We start from the raw sequence: 23,232 nt of genomic DNA, 5'->3' as shown, positions 1-23,232 counted from the left end.
GAGCGTACAAATGGAACCAACCAAATGGACCCTTACAGGTCCATTTGTACGCTCTCAGAGTTATGGGGGTCCTTGAAATTCACAATTTTGAGAACCACTGTTGTATAACAATGTCAAAGTAATGGGGCCTAAGGACTGTGTCCTGCACATTCTCCAGTCGTGTCATTAAGGTGTTCATTAGGCACAGCTTAGCCCAGCAGACGAGGAAGAACTCTGTAGGAATTAGACTTAAGCTCCGTTTCCACTGGACTGCTTTTGTCAACTGACACGAACATTTCGCTCCCCGACAGTGGTCTGAATCCATCCCATGTGGTGAGGCAATGCATTTGTGTCATTTTGAGTTGTGTGTTTGGTTCTTGCATTCTGTTGAAATGAGCATATTTCATAAGACAGTTTTTTTGTGATCACTCATTTGCACAATCATTGCATGCATTTTTTGCATGTCTTAAGTGTTTTGTATATCAAAATAATCGTTATGCAGAGAAATCTGGAACAAAAGCATTGCCATAAAGAGTAGACTACAAACAGTTGCAAACGAAGATCGATTCAATACTTTTATTCATATATTCATTTATGTCAATATGTACATGTCTTTACAATCTTTTGCCATTGAACTTTGGATTTTCAGTAGGGCTATATCGTGGTATTCTATTGAAATGTGATTTATTGAACATATAATACATTCAATGCAATACATTCCTCAATCACTCTGATTGAAGGACAATCCAAACCAATATTACCCAAGCAAGAGTCTTTCCTCTGAACATCAAGCCACTGCAATATAACTCACAGGATATGCATTGTACAGTTTTGTCATTTGAACATGCAGTAGTTTACAGATGTCTAATATACCTTTCTTCCATTCAAGACTGAACGCGTTAATCTGTAACTCTTTTCCCCTTCACAAGAGTTGACTCTCTTATATAGATAGGCTATTTAAAAGTGAATAAACATTGAGGGTCTACAGTAACTAAGTTCTTCCCAGTTCTCAAGCAATAAATCACCTTTGCTACTTCAGCTATCAATGACACCATTGTTAATGCACAACAATGACAATGAAACCAAGATATTTTAGAGACTATTGTTGCATTAAAAAACCCACATATCTGCAAACAAGAATGTTATCAATAAAGAAAGAATTTCAATGACTTAAGAGGCATGATTCAGTCCTCAGATAACTATTGAACATTAAGGACAGGAGAACAAATTTGCAGCTGTGTGTTTTCTCTTCTTCAACAGACGTCATAAACCGTATTGAGAGAGGACATTGAGGACATGAAGTTTGCAGACCTTCCTCTGACAACACTTTTCACTGATCAAATTGTCAGTTAATTATTGCACTCTATCTCATCATACGATACAGTACTAAACACCGAAATCACAATGGCATGACAGCAGCATTGTGACAATGTGTTAATATCAGTTTTGATGGATCCATGAATTGTCTCTTTGGCTCAAATGTGGGATTTCCTGTGTGCCGAATACGTGTGACATCTTTGCAACAACAAACCTTTTGAGTTAAAACACTTCAGTGATTGAAAAACAGAGGAGAAAATTACAAGCCACTCGTGTATACAATCATCCCACCTTAAATACATACTGGTGGGCTGTCATTATAGAGAAATAACGCCGAAAGCCTTTAGATAAGAGTCACCTTTGAGACCTTTGAGAGGGCTCCTCTCTGAGTGTCATCCTCATACGTACTCGGACCTCGACCTGTGAGAGATGCTGACCTGCGAGCGTACCTTCACCAGCGGGATGGGGATGGGCAGGTGGGTGCATTCGTCATCCTGCAGACACAGGCAGGACGCCAGCAGCAGAGATCCGGCCACCAGGTGCAGAAACCCGGCCGTCCAGCCGCAGAACAGCGCATCTCCAAACTCCCAGCGTGGCACCACGGATGGCACGCTCTCATCGAAGAACCTCATGACCGTCAGGTGCGCGATGTACGACACGGGCACGAGGCCCATGACCCCGGCCGCGATGCACAGTATCCCGCCGATCATCTTCATCACCCTCTTGACCCGGAGGTCCTCCAGCCTCCCGTCGCAGCTGTTCACTATGTACAGTCCCGGGATGGTCAGCAGCAAGCCCAGGAGCCCTATGGCCACCGTGGTGCACATGAGGATCCTGGCCAGCTTGATGTCCGGCGGCAGGCCCAGGAGGCTGTCGTAGGGTCTACATTCTAGGGCGCCCATGTCCTGCACCACGCACGTCTCCCACAGCCCCAGCTCGTAGCTCTCCGTGGGGAGCAGGTCAGTGGAGAGCGTGAGCCAGTTGGACATCATGGTGGTGGCCAGGGAGCAGAGCCAGGCGCCGGCGGAGAAGAGAACCCCCAGCAGCTCTAAGATGCAAACGCTTTGATCCATGTGTGTGACTCCTGGTGCCCACCTCTCCGACCTGTCTGTCTCGGTTTATCTCTTGAGTCTTGACCTCGCTTGTCGCCCGGAGGGATGGACTCACTCCTCTCCTCACCGGAGCATGATTCCAAGTTCCGAGGAATGTCCCGACAGGTCTGCCAGCAACGGGAGCAGAGTCGTGGATAGAAAAAAAAAACCTCTTCAGGGATCAGCAGCAAATCACACACTTATCATCTCTGGCTGAGAGGGAAGCTTGCTTTGCCAAGCTCCAGTACAATCCTCCCTCCTCCTCTGGTAGCTGTGTGTGTGTGACTGTGTGTGCGTGTGTGTGTGTGTGTGTGTGTGTGTGTGTGTGTGTGTGTGTGTGTGTGTGACCCGCTGTGTCGCCACTGGTCAGATGGTTAAAATGAGGGGCCGGTCATAAGAAACAAGAGGGTCATTCAACTCCGGGGACTGTGTCTGGTAAACAGAGAGGTATACACACAGGATGTTGTTCAAATGCAGACAGGATGTCATCAATATGCCGAATGCTTTTCCAACGCCTGCCCCAAATGAAAGGCTTTTGAGGTTCATAGAGGTTCTCTCATTGTCTTTGGAGCAGGTGTGGGGCCCCCAATAAGGAGTTGCTGGGGAAACGGAATACAACTAAACAGAGGCGTCTGTTTTACGTGTGAGACATGTCAGTTGGGGGTCTGTAAAAGCAGGTTTGTTGTAGAAACAGGAGCAAAGCACTGATCCTTAAATTCTTTCCATTTCCCCATTGACTATAAGATAACAAATCAACACTGGAACCATGAAGAGAATGTTGTGGGTTGTATGGTATATGGGTTGTATCTGAACGGTATGCAGCTTCACTTTACTTTGCAAACCACTGTGACCACTGGAGACACGGAGGCACTTTCTGAATATTGTTTAAATGTTCCATAAATCCTATATTTTAATTGCTTGCTGAAAGATATGATGCTCTATCATTATATAAATAAACCACAACACATTTGAGCCAACAGCTATGTCAAATATCAAATCATATCAAATTCTTCAATAGTATGAGCACAGTGCAATGAGAATGTGTTATGATTTATTGTCATGTTATGTTTCTTACTAACCACAAGATGTCCCTATTTTCCACGAAATTTATTTGGATGACAAACAGCAGCAATTAAAAAAACCCCACATAGATTCACATGATTGACGCCTACACGATACTAGTTTTTCCCCCTCTCGATCAGTAACTGGTGGCAATTTTGTTGACTTTCATATGATTATGAAATATCATCGCACTGATTTATTATTATTTCAACCAAACTGTGATTTTGTGCACACTGCCTCCACACAACGTGAGCACGTCAATAACGTCATCACTAGCCCTGATACATGACTGTCATGGATGAACTTCAACATAATGTTTGCACTTTTTTGTTTTTAGCCCGTACATCTACATAAACGTTCACATTTCAAATATAAAGTGCTTACCCTATGGCCTTGGATATTATGATTATGTACGGCTTCTCAAAAATACCCGTATTTTCCGTATTGTTGAATAAAAAGCATTTAATCCGATTGGTGGCCATTTTCTCCGTTTTTTCTCCACCTGCTTTCAACTACGTAACCCTATCGGTTGGGAGGTGTATTGCATTCTGATACATTATAACTATGATAAAAATGGCCACCAATTGGATTAAAATGCTTTTTATTGAACAATACGAACAATTCTGGTATTTTTGAGGGCCCTAACATAATTTTAATATATGTGGCCATGGGAAGCACTTTATATTAGAAATTTGACCGTGTATGTAGATGTACGGGCCAAAAAGTAAGAAAGTGCAAACACTATGTTGACGTTCAACCATGACGGTCATGACAGACGACCGTCTTGCGATACATGGCTAACGTCATCACAAACAAAGTGCATTGTGGGGGGAAGGCAGAAATCTCTGACGCCTTCTCCTTCCTTCCTTCCTACCCTTGTTTATTTATTTATATATATTATTCGTTATATTTCTATTTAAACATGAGCTAAAAAATGTCATTAAATACATAATATCATAAAAAATATAATTATTAGTCCGTGGTCGTCTTCTGGATGGCTGGAAACATGATGGAAGAACAGGGGGAAGGTAAACATTATGATCCTGCACAGATTGATGCAACGATGGAGGCTTTCTATGTATATAATGTTATAAAAATGACAACATGCAAGAGCTAAACGTCTGTGCACGTTATTGTAAAGACAGCTGTAGCTTTGGTATATATATAACGATTAAGCCATTAATATGCCTTAGTTTTTGCATTGTCACGCCTATGACATCATGTTTACATGTGCAGCCTGTATGTCTCATACACTGAACATGTTTATTCAGAATATTGTAATTTTTTAAGGTGTGAAATATGCATGAATTGCAAGTGCCTATAAGTGGTTATACTTAATTAATGGGTGCAACCATTACTTAAGTATACCATGGTTATATGTACACAGTTGGTGTTACTGTATAGGCTAACCTAGGGGTCTTCAACGTGGTTCAGGCCAAGGACCCCTAGCTGCATGAAAGAGATGAAAGCAGGGTCCTGCAGATCATAGATCTTATTTTTAACTATGCATAGATTTCATAGGTAGCTTCATAGACTTGTTTGACAGCACTGTCATCAGTGTGTGTTGGATTCATGTTGATGTGTGTTTTCAGACATTTAACCACTTAAACCTTCAATATTAAGTAAACTTGACCTTTCACTCTTACTTAGTCTGCTTTTTTGCCTCTCTTTTTCCGAAAATATCCGATCTACAAGCTCACAACGCCCTGTAGTAACTCTGAGGACCCCCTGTTGAAGACCCCTGGGCTAACTGAGGAGGGGACATCACCTCTTGCAAGGGGTCCCTAGCTAAATGAGGAATAGTTTAATTCAACTATTACTCAGTTCACTTTAAATCACAATATAGTATTTACAATTACTAAATATTAAATACAATTTAGTGTTCATTCAACTCATTAATAAGACCTGAGGCCGATTCTACAAATGTCTTCTAAATCCTAACAGTTTTCTGAAAAACCTATGTTGCTATATCAGTGGTGATCAAACTTTTTCATGTCAAGGACCCCCAAAGTTATATGTATTTGGCGGCCAACTCCCGTCTCAAAATATTTTGTTCCAGGGACCCCCAGAAGCAAATTTTCAAAAATAGCAGATCTACAATATAAGCTTATATTGTATATGTGCTATTTTTGAATAGGCAAAGTATAAAATAATAGTTAAAGTGGTTAAAATCTAAAATCTCAAATTACACAGATGCTTTCCCGGTTTTAATGGGTTAACTCTGAGTCTTTAAGTCTCGGGGATGTAATCATCATGCCATGCTCGCACAAAAACAGGCTATATCAGTATATAATAGGGATATGTAATAGAGAGGTGAGGCTGCTGAACTGGCTAGTACTTAACTGAAAACGCTGACTGTGCACCTCGAAATGTGCTTTTGGAAATCTGTAATAACCCAGAGGGAGATGGTTGTACGAGACCCGGGCTTGTCTGATCAGGTGTGTGTCTGACAGTTGTGGTTCATATATAGGCCTACAGTAGGCCACTGGTTCTCAAAATAGGGTCCAGGGGACCCACATGGGTCTTTGAGGAGGGGGTTCCAGGTGGTCCCCAGCATAATTAGTTAATATAGCATCACAATAATCAGTTTAAACACTGTAACCCTGTTTTATACTTTGGCTCTTCAAAAATAGCCCATCTACAAGCTCAGAACGCTTGTGATCTTATTTTTCAATAATTAAAAAAAAATCTTTGAATTTGAAAGATTTGGAATAATTTAAATCATAAATCTCCTCTTCCAGGTGTCCTTGGCACAAAATCTTTTCACAAGTTGGTCCTTGGTGTAAAAAAGTTACACCAAGCACTGATATTGGCCAATATAATAGGATAGAGCAGAATTTGTATAGATAGATAATTAAATGTAGCCCCTTATATGAGGATCAGTCCCACATTGCAGCGCATTATTCGTTTTTAGTAAGGAATTTCCTTTGGTAGATGTAAAGTAGTGACAACCTATTAACATGAAAGCCGTAATCCGTCTATTCTATGTGTTGCTATATGGGATTCGAAACAGCATCTCCTGCGTGAGAGACCAAACATCTACCATTCAGCTAAGAGTCCAGGGGGAGATATTGTGCGTATGAGCTTCAGGCAGTGCTACTTGCCAACCAGTAGGTGTTCTACCCGACATCAGGGTCTTTTTGACGGAAGAGTTGGGAGACCACCTCTAGTTATTTTGTACTAACCATACAGATTGGTTAAAATAATGTTTTATTCATTCAAATATTGTTACAGATTGCAGCTTTAAATAAATATCGTAGGACCAATGACAAAGAACATGAACGTACAGGAATCACATTTCTATTTTTGTTTCCAATACTTAGTAAATATTCAAAAAGGTCCAAAAGATTCTCTGGCGTGCAGCTTGATTTGTCTGCCGGGAATTCAACACAGCCCCAGAATACCTTGTTTACGATACGGTCTGGTGCACACAAGACTGGAGCCTTTCATTTAAAATGCAACCTTGTCCGATTTGGAAAACGTCGCAATGGCCAGTATAATTACATTTTTAACAGCGGTTAACCACTTAAACCCCCTTAGTAAACTGGACCTGAGTTGGCTCTGTACTTGTACAGCTTTTTTTCAGTCAACAACAAATCTCTTTGCCAAAAATAGCAGATCTACAAGCGAGTCACTCACAATGCATTGCGAGCTTGTAGATCTGCTATTTTTTTTGTAATGTTCCCCCCAGAATATGGATGCTGGGGTTCAAGTGGTTAATTGCATATTTATGAATGCTTAATTGGGGTAATAATTGCACATTGATGCTCTCTGTTGTACCAGGTGTGAGCGGCAGCGCCACTCCCACCGAGGAGATGAACGGAACGGGGAACCTGATGGACTTCCTGGACGAGCCGTTCCCGGACGTGGGGACCTACGAGGACTTCCACACCATCGACTGGCTGAGGGAGAAGTCCAGAGACACAGACCGCCACCGCAAGGTTTGGATCAAGCCTATTACCAGCCCACGACAGCGTGGCTGCTATTACTCCTGCTAATTGTTTTCACCTTGTGAGTCGGTGTGGCGTTTACACGTCTGTGGGCAGATTTTGTCCACTGTGATAACCGTGCAAGGTGCAGTCACGGAACTTTACAGGTGTGTAGTTGAGATCTCAATGAAGGCCGAGTTCCAGGATGGGTTCGGGCCCGAGCGCCATACACACCACATTACTGTAGCTATTGCGGCTGGTGTTATCCTGTTGCGATATAGTATCTAATTTTAATTGTTAATGTTAATTTGGTTTCGGTATCATTTCTGAGTGTGACAGTTTGCAATTAATCGAAAGAAAAATGTATTGAAAGTAATTGAAAGAAAAAAACAAAAAGCTAAATTGAAATCACTATGTGAACTGCTACAATTTCCACATTGCAGAAGCTATAATTAACCACATACGAGACGGGGCTTATAAACGAGGTATTTTTGAGCTTTGGGTACTATTAATTAATTAATCAGAAATTCATGAGATGAAAAACTTAAATGAGAATTCCGGACATTTTAAGTGTTATCTTTGATGTGTCGTTACTCACCTACCGACGTAAAAAGTGGCATTTTTTTTCTCCATTTTTTTTTCTCTACCTGGCAACACCAAGTTGCCAGGTTCTGGAAAGAAACAAGCAACCAGTGTTAAATCGTTCGGCGTTACCGGTAGCCTCTCAGGAACTTTCAGCGCATGTTTGACTATCATGAGACTCTACAATGAGTAGTAGTAGAGAAAAAAATAACTTTGCATCGGTTATAATAGACGAATTTCCCTAAGCCACGCGCTCCCATTATGACAACGGAGGGGGTTGAAAAAATGACGACAGGGGAATCTCTGGAAAAAAACAATGCCACTTTTTACGTCGGTAGGTGAGTAACGACACATCAAAGATAACACTTAAAATGTCCGGAATTCTCCTTTAAACCACTTGAACCCCAGCATCCGTATTGTGGGGAAAGCTTTAGCTGAAAATAGCAGATCGACAAGCTCACTGCTGTCAATAGGCTATTTTCAGCTAAAGCCCACAATAACTGAAATCAGGAAAGACGCTGGTATTGAACCCATATGGGGTTTAAGTGGTTAATTGTGATTGTGATGATTTTAATTGCTTTTTCTGTGTTTCACTCATTATTTCACTCGTTATAGAATTCCAGCATTGCAGTATTTCACTCATTATTGAACTCATCATAGAATTAGCTAACTGCAGTATGCTATAAGATAACAGCAAACTGTTCATTCTTAGCCAGGGTGGTGATTATCAGCTTGTGATTGTTTCCATCAGATCACCAGTAAGAGCAAGGAGAGCCTCTGGGAACTGATTAAGAGCCTGTTGGACGCCTGGTCAGGATGGGTTGTTATGCTGCTTATTGGACTCCTGTCAGGTACACACACACACACACATGATTATCATGAGACAAACTTTACGTTACCATCGTACAGACATGCAGTACAAACAGACGGCTTAATTACAATAGTTTTGCATCACTCGGTGGCTGGACTAAGACAATGGACAGAAAAGATTCAATCAGCACATACATAGAACAGCACGAAGCAAAGACATAAGCTTGTGTGTACATGTTTATACCCTCATGTCTGTGTATGGATATATTGGTACGGCCGAAATATAGGCCATTTTTGAGTACGTCTATTCAGCCAAATGTGTCCTGATTATTAACCCATTAAGACCTGGAACGCATCTGTGTCATTTTAGATTTATTTAGCTATTCAAAAATATATATACAAGCTATTTTGAAAAATAGTGTTTTTTTTTGCAAATCTTTGAATATATATATTTTTAAAGCAAACATTTGTAACTCAAATCTTTGCTTCCAGGGGTCCCTGGAACAAAATATTTTGAGATGGGGGTCCGCGGCCAAATACATATCATTTTGGGGGTCCTTGACATGAAAAAGTTTGAGAACCAAACTTTTTTTCAAAGAACAGTTAGGATTTAGAAGACTTTTGCAGAATCGGTTTCAGGTCTTAAAGGGTTAACCACTTTCAACCTGGCGTCCCTTTTCACAAGTCCACAGAAATGTTCAATTAAATCTGTTTATTGGTTTTTTTAAGAGTTTTCCAGATAATAAAAGGTCATCATTCATGAGGATACATAGATACCCATTATTCCCCGCCTGCCCTCCCTCCCACCCACCCGCCCGCTCTTCCCAGCTGCTGAGACGACACAAAAAAAGAAAAAGAAGAGAGGTTACATAAAAATAAGATAATATTACAGCAATGATAATGACGGCAAACTTTTATCAAATCAAACTTTTTCTAACTGATTAGAATTTATTTTGCACTTTTGGATAAAATGTCGGTCATAACATTGGAAATCGGTGGTGTTGGACTCCGAAATCGAGATTGGCATTCGACCCAAAAATGTGGCATCAGTCGGGCTCTAATATGTGTGTGTGTTTGTGTGTGTGTGTGTGTGTGTGTGTGTACGTGTGTGTTCCTCTGTTCAGGCACGCTGGCTGGAGTGATTGACCTGGCGGTGGACTGGATGACAGACCTAAAGGAAGGCGTGTGTCTGTCAGCGTTCTATTACAGTCATGAACAGTGCTGCTGGACGTCTAACGAGACCACCTTCGACGACCGAGACAAGTGTCCACAGTGGCAGAAATGGGCCGAGCTGATGACCGGCCACTCTGAGGTCAGAACCGGCTCTTGGATAAGGATATCGTCGCTGATGTTTTTTTCATAAATGAATTCGCTTCGTTATATACTTTGTCGTATCACAGTCTTCATGCAAAAGTAGCGGAAAACAGATACAAGCTCACAGCACGTTGCATTGCGTAGGGATGCCAGGTTGATATTGGTCTAAGTCTGTCTGTGGGTTCTATAAATATTTAACCAATGAAAAGTATTACCATGAGCTTGTCACTGAATAATAACTTCATGGGATCCATTCCTGAAAAGTAACGGTTTTGGACAGACAAGGTTTCAACCCGACAGTGACACTAATAATTATTTTTGTCTGCAAACGTTTCGAATTATCATGATATTCATTGGACCCCTATTTCAAATGATTAGTTTAGAGTTGTCCTCGACTAAAGAAATAGTAGCCTCGATCTCCAGGCTTTTATTGCTTAGTTTTGCTAAAAAATAAAAGCCTGGCCCAACTATAGCCTGTACTGGGTATGAGGAAGTGTTTCATTTCCCAACCAACCAGAGTGCAGTGGGCGTCGCTCGTAATGTTGTGTTAACGGGGCGGGGGTTGACGGACAGATCGGTGAACCAATGGGATCAGGCGCCGTCTCTCGCCGGCTCTATACACACGCCCCTTTATACACGAAATCAGGAGGGTTGCAGCAGGCTAAAGAAATAGTTAATCAACAAATCAGCAAAATTGTGTTTGCTGCATACAATCATGCAGAGAGCAGCCTTTTCAGGTTGGTGAGTTTGAGAACCGAACATTCTAATGTGGTTTTCACAATGGCTATTGAAAGTTATCGACTTGCAGAATTCTAGTATTATATCTAGAGTTTACAAGAGATGTTAATGGAAAATAAATCATAGGACATAGCATAGAGTATATATAGACAGAATGAGAAGCAGAACCGGTCCCAAGTCAGATTTGAGTCGACTATTTTCCAGGACATCGTATAGGGTTCATACCGGTGCTATACATTCCTCACATTTTCTTGAGATGACCTTGGAATTTCTACAGTCATGAGCAATACAATGAGTACTGAAGGAAGTGCTAGAAAATGCTTGAATGGTTTGTGGTAACACTTTGAACCATTGTGACATGCTATCACAAAAAAAGCATAGCTATAGTAGTGCACCAGGGTGAATGTGGTTTCTGAAGTGGTTGTGGCTTTTATGAAACTGTGGATTGCTAGAAAGATTCTGGCTATACTCCAGACTTTTGAAAACCTGAGAGTTGATTTATCTCCGAGTTGATCACTTAAAATGTTTTCTTTCAAATTTACACGCCAGCTTTTCTGTGCCGTCTGGGCAACCAAGGCCGCTTCTAAATCCAAGTTTTCTGAAAGACTTTCATTTTTAAAAATGTATTCAAAAAATGTAAAACATAACACAGGAATTATGTTGCTATATATTTAGCAACAACTTATGTCACAAAAAGACGTATTGTTTACAATAAGTCTAAATGGGTTAAGTGAACAATCTGAGTAGTTCTTCCACCACTGGGAATATTAAGCTGTAGGATGCATATCGCCAAGAACGTATTACATTATAATCTTAAAATACAATATGATACCGTTGATTGTCCTGCGGGAACTTGAGTGGAACCACTTCTGGTGCAAACCAACAGGGCGCGTTGAACACAACGCAACCACGTCGGCTTTGTGTAGCAAAGATGACCTCAGTGCGCACCTACCATGTGCTCAGCAGTTGGCAGCCCGTCCACCAACAAACAACCACAGTTAAATTATAAGTCTGGTCTGGCTGCTATAAGCTCACCTGAGAAAGTGAAATGTACCATGACTCAGCTGGCTGAGTGGCATACAAACCAACGTCCTCAGTGAAATTGTCAGTGTGGCAGTGCTGAGTCAGAGGACCAGGGGTGGCTAACGTAGTCGCAAGTGGGGCAGTTCAAACCTACAATCACTAAATTATCACTCCGTTCAGAATGGCAATGCTGAGTGCAGAAAATTGAGCTTGCAACAAACAGTCAGCAGCATTCAACCGAATGTTTGTGAGTTTAAAGGAGAATTTACAGTTTACACTCAGTTCTAGGTTGAGGGCCCTAACGTTCCTTACCCTAACCATAAACCACACCAAAACCATGCCAAAGCTTAACCATACTAACTGTGCCTAACCTTAAGTAAAATTCATGAATTATCTAAATGTAATCAACAGTATGTTCCCCTAGCAAGAATTGAACCCAGAACTTAGACTGTACATATGTTTGTATATTATGCATATACACCATGTCAATTTCCCTAATGTATTGTATGTATATTTTGGGTGTTCCTCCAGGGAGCCGGGGCGTACCTCCTGAACTACTTCCTGTACATCATGTGGGCTCTGCTGTTCTCCTTCCTGGCAGTCTCCTTAGTAAGAGTGTTCGCTCCGTACGCCTGTGGCTCCGGGATCCCTGAGGTGAGCAGAGGTCCATTAAACCCATTAGGACCTGAGGCCGATTAAATAAATGTACTTCTAAATTCTGACAGTTTTCTGAAAAACGTATGTCGCTATATCAGTGGTGCTCAAACTTTTTCATGTCAATGACCCCCAAAATGATATGTATTTGGCCGCCGACCCCCATCTCAAAATATTTTGTTCCAGGGACCCCCAGAAGCAAATATTTGACTTAAAATGTTTGCTTAAAAATATATATATATATTCAAAGATTTGCACACATGTTGAAGATTTAAAAAAAAAATGCAGATCTACAAGCTCATAGCGCGGCACAAAGTGACGCACTGTGAGCTTGTATATCTGCTATTTTTGAATAGCCAAAGTATAAAATAATGGTTAAAGTTGTTATACAGATGCTTTCCCGGTTTTAATGGGTTAAGAGTTTGCTGATTATTATGATACATTTTGTTTGTTTCATTTATTTGTTTCTTTACTTCCAATTTCACTTGTATCCTGTGTGAGTTCTATCTCTCTGAGTGGATGATATTTCTAACCCAACCTGAAAATACATTTTCTGTTCACTAAGAGACAGACCTGGTACTTCTGCCCTGTTACTGAACTAACACTCTATAGTCTATAGCAAAATATCACTTGAAGCAAGCACCTATATAAAAACTAATTTGAGAATGTTTAATTATCTAACTAAAACTTGTCTGTTGGATAAGGTCTGTCTGAATAATTGTTATTAAATACATTTTATACAATGTCATTGTGTTATGTAACTTGGTTTAACCTCTTATAGCTATGACTGCTACACATATGGGCTACCAGCTTTTTGTTTGCACCACAATGGAAATACGTCCTTGACTTAAAGCACTTCTGTGTTTTATCCTTGAATCTGAATGTTTTTAACCAACATGTTGGTGATTTGTGGGTTATTTGCATCACAGATCAAGACAATCCTAAGCGGGTTCATCATCCGGGGCTACCTGGGGAAGTGGACCCTGCTGATAAAGACGGTGACCCTGGTCCTGGCCGTGTCCTCTGGGCTCAGTCTGGGCAAAGAGGGCCCTCTGGTCCACGTGGCCTGCTGCTGTGGAAACCTGTTCTGTAGCCTCTTCTCCAAGTACAGCAAGAACGAGGGCAAGAGGCGAGAGGTTGGTACAGTAGGGACACTGGTTCTCAATTTTGGGTCTGGGGACCACCAGCGGTCAACATGGACCTTTTACGGGTCAATTTAACTCAAGAGAGCGTACAATGGATTAACCAGTACGTACAATGGAGAACCAGTACAGTAGGACACATGAGACTGGTTGGTTTGTTTTAGCTACATTTTATTCAGTATGTAACCCATTAAGACCTATTTTATACTTAGTCGTTCGACAGTGTCGCATGAAAATAGTGAAATATGCCGATCTACAAGCTATATAAATTATATACACCATCGTACACTGTTGTGCGGCAGAATAGAGCTTGCAGATATGCTATTTTTGCACATTTTTGCCTATAATGACATGCCCAAAGTAAAAAGTTGAAAATAAGTCATGAAATTATATATATTTTTTAAAGTATATAGTATAGATTTATGCAAATGTTTAAAATTGCTGTGATGGAAGGTGGAGGAATGCACATTATTCAAATGTTAGGTCGAGTTTTGTAACCAAACGTAACATTGTATGTTTTTGTACAGGTCCTATCAGCAGCAGCGGCTGCTGGGGTGTCCGTGGCGTTTGGAGCTCCTATTGGAGGGGTTCTCTTCAGTCTGGAAGAGGTGGGTACATTAAAGCAGGCAGCATACTTCAAAATAGTTTTATACTCGATGCGGCTCCACTTTGACTGCTGAACGTTAGACCCGGCCCACTGTATACAGTGCTCTTTGTTTTTATCACCCTCCGAAGTCCTTCGGAGGTAATTATTTGTCTTAGAGATTTCGCCATTTAGGGCGACAGACACTCATCAGTGGACAAGTGTGTGCTATCTATCTCCATAAATTACTTGCCATATATGGTTGTGTTCAGGATTGCCATGTCCGCTTAGGCACTTATTATAAACGGCTTTGGGCTTGTTTTTCTGTAAAGTCGCTTGTAAATATTGGTGATTGTGTTTTTTTGGACTTGTATCTAAAGTGTGGTTGCTTATTTGGGCTTCCTTCCTAATGCTGTTTATACCAGTGGTTTTCAAACATTTTCATTTCAAGGACCCACAAATTAATATTTATTCGTCCACGGACCCCCCCATCTGAAAATATTTTGTGCCAGTGACCCCCGTACCAGATTAGTGTTGTTACAATGTTTAAAAAATATTCTACATTTGTCACTTTTTTTTCAATATCTTTTTGAAAATAGCAGATCTACAAGCTCACAACTCATTGCATAGCGACATGTTGTGAGCTTGTAGATCGGCTATTTTGAAATATAGCACATAGATTTGAAGTGCAACCTCAGCCAACCTTTCCTCAAAACTGTCCATGGTACGTTGCTGGTTGCTTGCGGAAATTAAACATTCACAAGCACCTTGAATTTCTGACCAATCACACAATGTTTGATAGTTCGAAAATCTTGGAGGTGCAAGAAAGTGAAAACAAATCTTCAGTTTCATATGAAAATCACATTTTGTTTTTTTGGTTTTAAAATTCAAGATTAACAAAGAAAGAAGGTGTTTTTTCGGTTATTAAGATGTTATGTGAAAGCACACACACCACAGAATAACTAATATTGCACTGCTATTTAGCAGTGCAATATAGTTATTATTGTACTTCAGTTTTGTGAAAACAACAATTTCATATGTGTTGCTGTTTATTTCAAGAATACAAAACAGTTCTCAAAACTATCATCTGTATTGTATTGCCTTTGTGTGAGAGTTGGCACTGGGAACTAACTGACAGTCCATTCAAGTCAGGTTGGTCGCTGCTGGTTGCAATTCTCAAAAAGGCCACAAGGTGGTGATCTATGACTGTTTATCACATGAAGACAGAAAGCCTTCATGAGAGAAAACACAAACCTGTGTGCCGCCCTGAACGGAATACAACAACCATTATGCAACATCCATCACATCCTTCATATTCCGCATTTTTCTGCAAAATGCTTGCTGCTAAATTAACTTTACCCACTGGCTTTGTGAAAATAGTTAATTTTCCAGGTTGAAATTTCACTTCCTTCATCTTTCTTTTGTGGTTTGTCAAGTTCCCTTTCTTCACTATCACAGAGCAGTTGTTAATTTTCCATTTGATGTGATGAAATTATCTCTTCCTGAAATAATTCTCAATACTGTTGTCTTGTCTCATCTTGTTATCTGTGGTTGAATAGTAGCTCTGTGCTATACAGGTCACACAAATGGACCATAATATGCTGATACAATTTGTTGGGGTTCACATTCAAACTAGACAAAATGAGCGTGATTGGACGGCAGATGATAGCAATAGATGTTTTTGTTTTGGGACAAAACAAAAGCCTCTCGGGATCGACCGATCTGTGTAAAAAAAATTTGTTTGTACCATAAGGCTCGCTATTGATGACCAAACGTGGTATATGGTTACATGTAGGGATGGCAGGTGTATCACGTACCAATACTAGGTAATTATCACCCTAAAACCTATTCAGTCACTGCTTTTTGCTAGTGGGGGACTAAGTATTGCATTTCTTTCTTTCTTTCTTTCCTCCCTAATGTCTTTCTTTCTTTCTTTCCTCCTTAATTTCTATCTTTCTTTCTTTCATTCATTCATTCATTGTCTACATTAGGGGTGTGCCGATACACTAATTTCACCAAACGATACGATACGATATTGGGCTCACAACTTCGATACGATTTCGATACGATACGCACTTTTTTATTATGAAAATATATATAAAGCAAATAATATATATAAAAAAGCAAATGCAAACAAATAATTCTGTTTTTGCATTATTCAGACATGCAAACTTGTAGCTTTTCAGCTACAATAGCCGTTTTGAATCCAAATAGGGCAATAGTGTGACACCTGACCCGAAAAAAAACAACATGTTGTCACCCTTTTCACCTCGGGGCTGTTTGCATGGCTGATTATTATTATTGTAAAAAAAAAATAATAATAATCAAAACGATATTTTTTTCCCCCAAAACGATACATATCGTCACGAAAACGTATCGCGATATATCGCGGGACGATATATCGGCACACCCCTAGTCTACATGTTGGGGACTACATCTGTTTAGATGACATGCCATCAGTATCATGTCAGTAGTGTGACTACTTGTCCATCCTCTAACAAACCCTGTCTCGTCCTCCATGTCTCTGCAGGTGAGCTACTACTTCCCTCTGAAGACCCTGTGGCGCTCCTTCTTCGCTGCCTTGGTGGCGGCCTTCACCCTGCGCTCCATCAACCCGTTTGGCAACAGTCGCCTGGTGCTGTTCTACGTGGAGTACCACACGCCCTGGTACATGGCCGAGCTCGTCCCCTTCATCCTCCTCGGGGTGTTCGGCGGGCTGTGGGGGACCCTCTTCATTCGGGCCAACATCGCCTGGTGTCGGCGGCGCAAGACGACCCTGCTGGGGAAGTACCCGGTGCTGGAGGTGATCGTCGTGACGGGCATCACCGCTCTGGTGGCGTTCCCCAACCCTTACACCCGGCGGAGCACCAGCGAGCTCATCTCGGAGCTCTTCAACGACTGCGGAGCGCTGGAGTCCTCCCAACTCTGCGACTACGTCAACAACCCCAACATGTCCCGGCCCGTGGACGATATACCGGACAGGCCCGCCGGCCCGGGGGTGTACACGGCCCTCTGGCAGCTGGCACTGGCACTGGTCTTCAAGGTGGTCATCACCATCTTCACTTTCGGCATGAAGGTAAGTCTTGGGGAACGTAGGTGGGAAAAACGTTTAGTCTAATCTGTCATTTTACAATTTAGGCATTTAGCAGACGCTCTTATCCAGATCTGTGTCTCCTCTGACAGGCTTTGACGTTTTTGAGGCATTTCCCTCAATGTATTCTACATCAATGATTCTCAACCTTTTTAATTTCAAGGACCCCCAGCTTTTTATACATTTGGCCGCAGACCCCCATTTGAAACCCTCAGTGTTAATTCAACTCAGAGAGTGCATTCTCTGAGTTGCAGACCTGTAAGGGTCCATTTGGTTACTAACTATTAATCACTTTGCTGGGGTCCCCGGACCCCATGTTGAGAGGCAGTGGTCTACATTACCTTCTGATGTGGAAATACCTTGGCATTAAACCATTTGTAGGTCAGCTGCACCCCTGATATCCAAAGAGCTCTGACTTACCTTGACGAAGTGGTTCAAGTTGACGGCTCGGTTTATTTTGTCTCATATGAATGATTGTTTAAGCATGAGCAGGCAAAAATTGTTCTCTCCCAAACAGATGAAGAATTATTTCATTTTCAAACATAGCTGTGCATCATCTGGCTTCTGCAATCCTGGTGATAGAAGGATATACAGCAGAATAAATGCATTTATTTAGAGCCGTGAAGGTGAGATTGCTTCATCTGATATTTTTGTTCTTTCACGTGCCCCCTCAGATCCCGGCAGGGCTGTTCATTCCCAGTATGGCGGTGGGAGCTATCACCGGGCGGATCGTGGGCATCGCGGTGGAGCAGATGGCCTACCACCACCACGACTGGATCATCTTCAAGAACTGGTGCCGACCCGGCGCTGACTGTGTCACCCCTGGACTCTATGCCATGGTCGGGGCTGCTGCCTGTCTGGGTGAGTGTGTTTTTTGGTCATGTGACCACTTTTCATCTGTGCAGTTTCACTTAAAGGGGTAGTTCACCCCCCAAATAACTTTTTTTCTATTGATTACTCACCCCATGGAGCCTTGAATTCATGGATATTTTTTTGTTTTTGTCGCATTCCTTCCTTTATTATTTGATTATAATAAATGTAGCCCCATTGATTCCGGTAGGAGACACAAATGCATTTGTGTCTCCTACCGGAATCAATGGGGACACATTTATTATAATCAAATTATTGGCTTAGGAATGTGACAAAAACAAAAAAATATCTATGAATTCAAGGCTCCAGATGGTCAGTAATCAATAGAAAAAAAGTTATTTTGGGGGTGAACTACCCCTTTAAGGGCCCAATCCATTCATATACATTACATTCTGTAAGAGTTTGATTGGTGGCTGGAAAATATGCTTTTTGGAATTTTGTTATCTGATCATAAATTAGAGTATAGGTCTGTTGTAATTCCAGTGTTTACAATCATTACCAACCTAGACAGTCCCAAAATACATCAAACACAATATTTATGTATAAAATGTTATTTTCAGACCATTTCATGTCTCCACATGGCAGGGCTGTTTGTTTGCTGATTGGGCCTTTATGGTAAAGCACTTAGTAATGTATTTTAATGTCCAACATACTGTACATGTACATGTATATTATGCATATACATGCACATAGAATATAGTATACACACATATATAGTAGTATAAGTAGTTTGATTGCTTTGATGTGCCCAGAATTATTTCTGTTACGACATTAATTATCGATGCATTGCTACACTTAAAACACACACACTAAAACAAATTAATGCACTGTACCTCTATCCTACGCAGCAAATTAAAACGATTTATATGTATCTTATTTTACTCTGCATTATTTCATTATATATTATTTAGATGTTTGTGTCCATGGCTGTTGTAACGTGACATTTTTAATATAGTCCAATAATAATAATCTAATCTGATGTAATGTAATCTATGTAAAAAGGGTTAGTGTCATTTAATTATTGTGATAAAGAGTGAGCTGTTTAGATCAGTGGTTCTCAAAGTGGGGTCCGGGAACCCCCAGGGGTCCTTGAGGGAGTTCTAGCGGGTCCCCAGCCAAATCACAATCATTTCCAACACTTTATCTATATTTTATACGTTGGTTATTCAAAAATAGCTGCTATCTGCTATTTTTTTAAGAATTTGAAAGTGTTTGTGTAGATTTGTAATAATTTTGTTTTTTTACACAAATCTTCTCTTCTGGGGGTCCCTGTCACAAAATATATTTTCAGATGGGGGTTCGGGCCAAATACATGTCAATTTGGGGGTCCTTGACATGAAACGTTTGAGAACCACAGGTTTGTGGTGAGTGACACTCATCTCCATGCTGTCGATGTCCTGTTACAGTAACTGTACATTGTCTTAACCTCCCGCCAGGCGGCGTGACCCGCATGACTGTGTCGCTGGTGGTCATCATGTTCGAGCTGACGGGGGGGCTGGAGTACATCGTCCCGCTGATGGCCGCCGCCGTCACCAGCAAGTGGGTGGCCGACGCCTTCGGCAAGGAGGGCATCTACGAGTCGCACATCCAGCTCAACGGCTACCCGTACCTGGACGTCCGCGACGAGTTCACCCACCGCACGCTGGCCACGGACGTCATGAGGCCCCGGCGGAGCGAGCCGCCCCTGGCCGTGCTCACCCAGGACAGCACCACGGTGGAGGACGTGGAGACGCTCATCAAGGACACGGACTACAACGGCTTCCCCGTGGTGGTGTCGCGCGAGTCCGAGAGGCTCATCGGCTTCGTGCAGCGCAGGGACCTCACCCTGGCTATCAGTAAGCTTGGTTTGAGTTTGGTTGAGTTTAGGCAGGAGATACTGTAGGTAGGGGCTGGGCAATTAACTGAAAATATATTTAAAGTGATATTTATATATCAACGAATTGACACCAAAATGTATAATTGATTATTTTTCCGCTGTTCGAAAATAGCTGATACAAGCTAATGTTGGAAAATCTTCTTGTATTGGGGTCCCCGGCACAAAATCTTTTCAAATGGAGGTCTGCGGCCAAATACGTACCAATTTGGCTGTACTTGACATGAAAATGTCACACACACTCCATCGTTTTAGTTATTTCCATAAAAAGAGAAAGGGAAGTTGAAGAAGGGGGCAGGGGGAGCAAGGGGAAGAGAGAGAAAAATTATCCACATACAGTATTCACACACACACACACACACACACACACACACACACACACACACACACACACACACACACACACACACACACACACACACACACACACACACACACACACACACGCACACACTGACATGGTTCTCTGTCTCTCAACAGAGAACGCCCGTCAGAAGCAGGACGGGGTGGTGAGCAGCTCGGTGGTGTATTTCACTGAGGACGCCCCTCAGCTCCCAGCCAGCAACCCTCAGCCCCTGAAGCTGCGTCGCATCCTCAACCTCAGCCCCTTCACCGTCACCGACCACACGCCCATGGAGACCGTGGTGGACATCTTCAGGAAGCTGGGCCTCCGACAGTGCCTGGTCACCAGGAGCGGGTAAGAACAGGAACTAGAGGAAGTTTTGTGTGTGTGTGTCAGGCCTGGAATTTTATAGGGGCAAGGCTGGCCTTAGTTTTTTTAGGGCACAAATGTGTGACCTTGTGTGCACACCGTTTTTTTTCACACTTTCTTTAGCTTGACGTGTACAAAAACAAGTGGCCGCCAACCTTATTATTTCTCTAGATCTGCCAATCCCATTTTCTCTAACCGTAAAGCCTGAGTCATAATTAGTTGCGTGCTGGTGTCATGCAAAACCTGGAAAACACGCAAACCCACTGTGAGCTTGTAGATCAGCTATTTTTGATGCACGACACCCATGAATGATCCCTGGTAGTACTGTTGGATGGCGTCGCTGCATCAGAGTCACACGTGCAAACAAACTTGAGGTGCAATAATAGTCAATAATATTTTTGGCACCCCACTGCCATCATTTGAATAGCTGTATGACAAAGGTATAGTCCTGTTTCACCCTGTGCTCATCACCTCTTCCAGATGGCCTTTTGGAGAGCACTGCAAGTCTCTGCCCACCAAATCATCCCTTTTTGAAAACCGTTTCATGCTAGTTACAGTATGGTATTCACTCAGATACTTATGTATATTATTTATTTACCAGGGACATGTGCACATCAATCATAATTTCAGTTTTCACATCAATCATACTTAAAATGTAGATTCACAGTCTTATGGGGAAAAATGTTGCAAACTGCTGAGGTCAAACTGTGAAAAACTGTTTTTCTTGAGAGTAATGGAGAGGCAGCTTTTAGTTTTTATTCCCCCAGCATCTGGAATTCCCTGACAGGGAATCTCTGAATGGCTGAATCTGTAGATACTTTTAAGCGAGATCTGCTATTTTTTTAGTTTTTAAGCTTGTTTTATAAATTATTATCATCTCCTGTTTTATGTACTTGTTTTTTAGTTGGGTTTTTTTTCCGTAGCACTTTGAGTTGCATTTTATGTATGAAAGGTGCTATATACATAAAGATAATTATTATCATTAGAAGGTCTCGCGTGGCCAGTTGCAGATTCTAATGGTTCATTAAAAAAGAACATCTGGTTTGTGCTTCCTTTGAAAAAAAAAGGTTGAGATAACATATCACCTTTTGGTGTCCAAGGTCTGTTTTTGCAGCAATGAAATGTGAAGGCACCCTTTTGTGCAGCTGCATTCTTGTGTGTGTGTGTGTGTGTGTGTGTGTGTGTGTGTGTGTGTGTGTGTGTGTGTGTGTGTGTGTGTGTGTGTGTGTGTGTGTGTGTGTGTGTGTGTGTGTGTGTGTGTGTGTGTGTGTGTGTGTGTGTGTGTGTGTGTGTTCCAGTGGGTGTGCGTGCTCACGCTGCAAGTGTGAGTGTATGTGAGGATCCCAGCATGTTTCCCCATGTGTGTGGAGAGGCCATATGACCTCTGGGGTCAGCGGGTGTCACTACTGGGCACAACACAGTTCACAACTTGTTCATGAGTGAGGTGGAAAGTGAATAATGAAATCGATTTCCCCTCATTGAATCAGAATCAGTTTTATTAGTCACATCACATGTTTACAGGCGTGGATCTGTGGGTGCAATTAGTTTTCGTGCAAGCTCCATCATTTCTTTGTTTTCCAGGAAAGAAAGAAAGATTGGGTCAGAGAGAGGGAGAGCAAGGACAAAAATAAAAGTCAAAGATATGTACATAATATGCAGCAGGTTTTGTACATGAGGTTAGACACAAGGTGCAAAAGAGATTGGTAGGTCCACATAGCAGCAGGTATTTACATGAGGTTAGACATAACGGCAGGTCCACATAATAAGGCCAAAACTTCACATGTAGCAATCCACTACTACATAATCACCCTCTTCTCTTTCCTTTTCTCTCTCTCACGTTTCACCAGGCGTCTGCTGGGCATCATCACCAAGAAGGACGTGCTCCGGCACATGGCTCAGATGATGAACCAGGACCCAGAGTCCATCATGTTTAATTAGATGAAGGAAAACCAGCTCTAACCCCTGACCTTTGGGACCGTGTAAATAGTGCAACACTACTGTACTGCAACCAGTGATATATAGTTACCCTACCCCAGTGGTTCTCAAAGCTGGGGTCCAGTGACCCCCAGGGGTTCTTGGGTGGGGTGGGGGGGGGGGTCCCCAGGCAAATCAGTTAATATAGCAATAGGCTATTGGATATTAGCCGGTGTACAAGCTCACAACAGGTTGTGAGCTTGTAGATCTGCTATTTTCAAAAAATGAGGAAACATTTTGGGGGGTCCTTGGCACAAAATCTTTTCAGATGGGTGTCCGTGGCCAAGTGCATTAATTTGGAGGTCCTTGAACATGAAAAAGTTTGAGAACCACTGTCCTACCCTAACCGTCCTAACTGGCCTCCGCTATATTTGCGCCGGCAGTTGAAAACAAATACCACTGCATCCATTTTCCATGCTTTTTAATGTGCTTCTAATGGAACATTTTGTATTCAAGGCAGGCAGGTACACTTTTTACTGCAAGATAAA

At 41.9% G+C, this 23,232-nt stretch overlaps 2 protein-coding genes across 2 annotated transcripts; one reads left to right on the top strand and one right to left on the bottom strand.

Annotated features, from left to right (window-relative positions):
- Positions 1 to 597: 597 nt before the first annotated feature.
- On the bottom strand, positions 598 to 2,802 carry LOC308080321 (putative claudin-24). Its single transcript, XM_080422129.1, has one exon. It carries the CDS (start codon positions 2,367 to 2,369, stop codon positions 1,695 to 1,697), a length of 675 nt encoding a protein of 224 aa, XP_080278255.1. The 5' UTR covers positions 2,370 to 2,802; the 3' UTR covers positions 598 to 1,694.
- Positions 2,803 to 4,290: 1,488 nt separating this feature from the next.
- clcn4 (chloride channel, voltage-sensitive 4) lies at positions 4,291 to 22,889 on the top strand. Its single transcript, XM_080422198.1, has 12 exons — positions 4,291 to 4,477; positions 7,233 to 7,390; positions 8,712 to 8,811; positions 9,895 to 10,082; positions 12,377 to 12,499; positions 13,429 to 13,635; positions 14,169 to 14,249; positions 16,755 to 17,300; positions 17,990 to 18,176; positions 19,622 to 20,020; positions 20,539 to 20,755; positions 22,618 to 22,889. The coding sequence occupies exons 1-12, from the start codon at positions 4,444 to 4,446 to the stop codon at positions 22,706 to 22,708; spliced, it is 2,331 nt and encodes a 776-aa protein (XP_080278324.1). The 5' UTR covers positions 4,291 to 4,443; the 3' UTR covers positions 22,709 to 22,889.
- Positions 22,890 to 23,232: the final 343 nt, after the last annotated feature.

The sequence above is a fragment of the Gymnoscopelus braueri genome, assembly GCF_963280865.1.
Source record: "Gymnoscopelus braueri genome assembly, chromosome: 24".
NCBI classification, from domain to species: Eukaryota; Metazoa; Chordata; class Actinopteri; order Myctophiformes; family Myctophidae; genus Gymnoscopelus; species Gymnoscopelus braueri.
This window is presented reverse-complemented; position numbering and strand designations above follow the sequence as displayed.